Source organism: Telopea speciosissima, unplaced genomic scaffold, assembly GCF_018873765.1.
Source record: "Telopea speciosissima isolate NSW1024214 ecotype Mountain lineage unplaced genomic scaffold, Tspe_v1 Tspe_v1.0824, whole genome shotgun sequence".
Taxonomy (NCBI): Eukaryota; Viridiplantae; Streptophyta; class Magnoliopsida; order Proteales; family Proteaceae; genus Telopea; species Telopea speciosissima.
In genome coordinates this window covers 1-4370 of record NW_025318160.1, presented here as the reverse complement: position 1 = coordinate 4370, position 4370 = coordinate 1, and the positions used below count along the sequence as shown (strand labels likewise).

The 4370-nt window shown below is 41.5% G+C and overlaps 1 protein-coding gene across 1 annotated transcript; it reads right to left on the bottom strand.

Moving 5' to 3' along the window:
• Positions 1-603: 603 nt before the first annotated feature.
• LOC122648339 (secreted RxLR effector protein 161-like) lies at positions 604-1200 on the bottom strand. The gene has a single exon (XM_043841567.1). It carries the CDS (start codon positions 1198-1200, stop codon positions 604-606), a length of 597 nt encoding a protein of 198 aa, XP_043697502.1.
• Between the last annotated feature and the right edge of the window lie 3170 nt (positions 1201-4370).

Sequence of the window (4370 nt, the reverse complement as noted above, 5' to 3'; positions counted from 1 at the left end):
AAAAAGAAGCCATTATAAACATGAAAACATCAAACTATGGTAAAACATTTGAAGCCTCATATGTGCTTCAATTGCTGTACCATAAAGGCATAAATATCCCTTATTTTTCTAATTAAAACGGAATATTTTTTCTTATTTCTCCCTATTTATTCAATTAAATATTGGGCCTAATACTCAAAAAACAAGTATGGTACAGAATTTGAAGCCTCATAATTGCTTTGTTACCTGTGAAAATCAGAGAAGTGAAGAGGAAGAGAAGGAGAAAAGGAGAGAGGAGAGTTGTAGCTGTAAGAATTCTGTGTATTGCATAGAAGAGCCAAAAGGATATAATACATAGGTATAGGGAAGAAGTAAAAAGACAAAAAAGGACCTCATAATGGGGCTTAAGGAATCTTGTGATTAGCACCAGGCGCTAATCACGAGATCCTGTTTGGAACCCACGACAAGCATTCTAACACTCCCCCTCAAGCTGGAGCATATATATATATCGATCATGCCCAGCTTGTTATAAATATACTCTATCCTCTCATTACCCAATGACTTAGTAAATACATCTGCAAGCTGCTCTCTAGTTCTGATATGGCCTGGAAGAATCAATCCACTCTACATCTTTTCCCGAACAAAATGGCAATCAATTTCAATGTGCTTCGTCCTCTCATGGAACATAGGATTGGAAGCAATATGAATTGATGCCTGATTATCACACCATAATTGCATGGGAGTTGGAATCTTGAACCCCAACTCAGACAATAGCTGTTGTATCCACATTAATTCACATGTTACTTGTGCCATAGCTCTGTATTCTGACTCAGCACTGGAATGAGCTACAACACTCTGCTTCTTGCTCTTCCATGAAACCAGATTTCCTCCAACAAATGTGCAGTACCCAATAGTCGACCTTCTGTCAGTTGGAGATCCTACCCAATCAGCATCTGAAAACCCTTCAACTCTACTATGTCCATGATCTTGATACACAATTCCTCTACTTGGAGCCTTTTTGAGATACCTTAAAATGCGTATAACTGCATCCCAATGAGATGTCCGAGGAGAGGAAAGGAATTGACTCACCATACTCACTGAAAAAGCAATGTCAGGTCGAGTAACTGTTAAGTAATTCAGCTTACCCACCAATCTTCTATATTTCTCAGGATCATCAAGAGCATCTCCCCCTTCAGCAACAAGTTTCACATTCTGGTCCATGGGTGAGTCAATAGGCTTACATCCGAGCATACCTGTCTCAGTAAGTAAGTCCAACACATACTTTCGCTATGATAGAAAAACTCCTTTCCGAGACTGTGCCACTTCAATTCCCAAAAAATATTTTAACTTCCCCAAGTCTTTGGTCTGAAATTTCTGTTGAAGGTATGACTTCAACTCTGCTATACCAACTAAATCATCACCAATGATGATAATATCATCAACGTACACAATCAGAAAAATCCTCCCTGCATCCGACTGTCTATAAAAGAACGAGTGATCACTTCTATATCTGGACATGCCAAAGGCCAGAACAACTTCAGTAAATCTGCCAAACCATGCACGAGGAGACTGTTTCAGCCCATACAATGATTTTTTTAATCTACACACCATTCCAGCCTACCCCTGAGCAACAAACCCTGGTAGTTGCTCCATATAAACCTCCTCCTGTAGAGTCCCATGTAAAAACGCATTCTTAACATCAAGCTGGAATAAAGGCCAGTGATATGTGGCTGCAAGTGATATCAGAATATGAACAGAAGCAAGTTTGGCCACAGGTGAAAAGGTATCTAAGTAGTCTTTACCATACACCTATGCATAACCCTTAGCTAAAAGTCTCGCCTTCAAACGAGCAAGAGAACCATCAGGATTAACCTTCACTGCATATATCCATCGACAACTGATGGCAGTTTTCCCTTGGGGCAGCGGTACAATATCCCAAGTATCATTCACCTTTAATGCCAATAACTCTTCCTCCATAGCTGTCCTCCAGCCAGGAATAGATAATGCCTTTGTCACAGACTTAGGAAGGGGGTGGACCTCAACAGTAGATAAAAAGGAACGAAATGGAGAAGACAGAAGAAGAATAAGAAACAAATCTAGAAATAGGATGTTGAGTCCAACTACAGGTACCTTTTCGTTTAGCAATCAGAATGTCAAAGTCAGAAACAATAGGCTCAACTGAAGGGGTAGCTGTGGTAGGACCTGCAGCAAAAGAAGACGTGACAGAGTCGGCGAGAACAGGAGGGGCAGCAGCTACTTGTGGGCGGTGGACATAAACCTTGGTTGGCGGCAATCCCAGTGCAGGAGCTGGTGGTGTTGGAGCAGAAGATTGAATAACATACACCGGGAAATCATCATCCAACTCAGAGACATTTACTGGATCAGCATGATATGGCGTGGATTCGAAGAAGGAGACATCAGCTGTAATAAAATATTTCCGCAAGGATGGAGAAAAACAGCGATACCCCTTTTGGGTACAAGAATAACCAAGAAACATACACTTAATGGCTTTAGGACCCAACTTAGACAGTCCAGGTGTATAATTACGAATAAAGCACGTACAACCAAAAATACGAGGCGGCAAAACAAACAATGGTAAAATACGAGGCGGCAAAACAAACAATGGTTCAATTGGAAACAATAAGGAATGAGGGATTTCGCCTCGCAAAATGGATGAAGGCATTAATAAGGTAGCATGCAGTTAGTATGGCATCAGCCCAAAAATGTTTGGGAACCTTCATTTCAAACAACAGGGAACGAGTTACCTCCATTAGGTGACGATTTTTCCTTTCTGCCACACCGTTTTGTTATGGGGTGTCAGAACAGGAAGACTGGTGAACCATACCATGTTGTACCATAAATGCAGAAAAGGGAGCAGAAAAGTACTCTTTGGCATTATCACTACGAAGAATTTTCACAGTCACACCAAACTGCGTTCGAATTTCAGAAACAAACGCACAAAATATAGAAAATAATTCAGATCTATTTTTCATTAAATATAACCAAGTCATCCTTGAATAGTCATCAACAAATGTAACAAAGTATTTAAAACCCAGATGTGATACGACAGGACACGGACCCCATACATCAGAATGAACCAAAGAAAAAGGAGAAACAGAACGGTTATTGACTCTAGGGGGATAACTCACATGGTGGAGTTTCCCAAACTGACAAGACTCACACTCAAGACTAGAAAGAGAACGAAAACTAGAATCTAACTTCTTAAGGCTTTCCAAGGACGGATGACCAAGCCAACAATGAATTTGATGATGTGAAGCAACACTGGAACAAGCAACAGACTGAGAGCCATCAAGTAGATACAGCCCCCCTGACTCACGTCCTCTACCAATCGTCTTCTTCGTAGCAAGATCCTAAAAAACACAAGAATCGGGATAGAATGTCACTGAACAGTTAAAAGTATTGGTTAATTTACTTACTGACAGAAGATTAAATGGAAAATCCGGAAGGTAGAGAACGGAAGACGGGGACAATGAAGAGTTAGGATGAACAGTACCAGTGCCCTTAACCTTGGCTAAAGATCTATCGGCTAAGGTAACACTGGATGATGATGGAGACAAAGAGGAAAAGATACCTGACATTCCTGACATGTGGTCTGATGCCCAATGATCCAGGGACTGGAAGCAGCGGAAAGGCATGCAATGGCATTACCTGTCTTAACCAAAGTAGCAGTGGAAGAAGTTGGCTGTGAAATCTAAAACTGGTTGTACCGTGCATACTCTTCGTCAGACATAACAATCACCTTACCCTCAGAAGGTTGAGACTGAGGGGCTAAATCACTACTAGTAGCAGAATTAGCAAATTGTTGCTGTCTAGGCTTCCCATGAAGGTTCCAACAAAATCTCTGAATGTGGCCAGGTTGACAATAATGGTGACATGTCCAGACAGCAGCCAATCCATCAGAAGAGGCATTAGACTGCCCATAACCTTGGCTGTTACCTAGCTGAAATGAACCACATCCTGTACCACGACCAGCCCCACGTCCACGACTTCCCCCACGGTAACTACCATCTCTACGGCTACCTCCACTAGCTCCAGTTTGTGAAACCAAAGCTGAACTGTCAACTGCTGGTGTGGAGTCACGAGACACTCGAAGAACACGAGCAAATGTATCTGTGAGTAAGGCAATATTTTCACTGGCAAGGATTTGTGATCGGACAGACTCCTGCCCGAGTCCTCCCAAAAAACCCATAACGGCTAATTGCTCTCTTTGGATTTGCATCTGCTTCACATCCGAAGAAATAGGAAGAAGGGCATTCAATTCTTCATACATTCGCTTAAAGTCATGAAATATTGGGTGATAGAATGCCCCTTTCTCTCAATTTTGTAAAACTCCTATGATAATTCATAAACCCTTGACAAATTATTTTGAC

Excerpts from the sequence above, each read along its gene's own strand:
- LOC122648339 (XM_043841567.1), bottom strand. The coding sequence starts at position 1,200 with ATGGACCAGAATGTGAAACTTGTTGCTGAAGGGGGAGATGCTCTTGAT.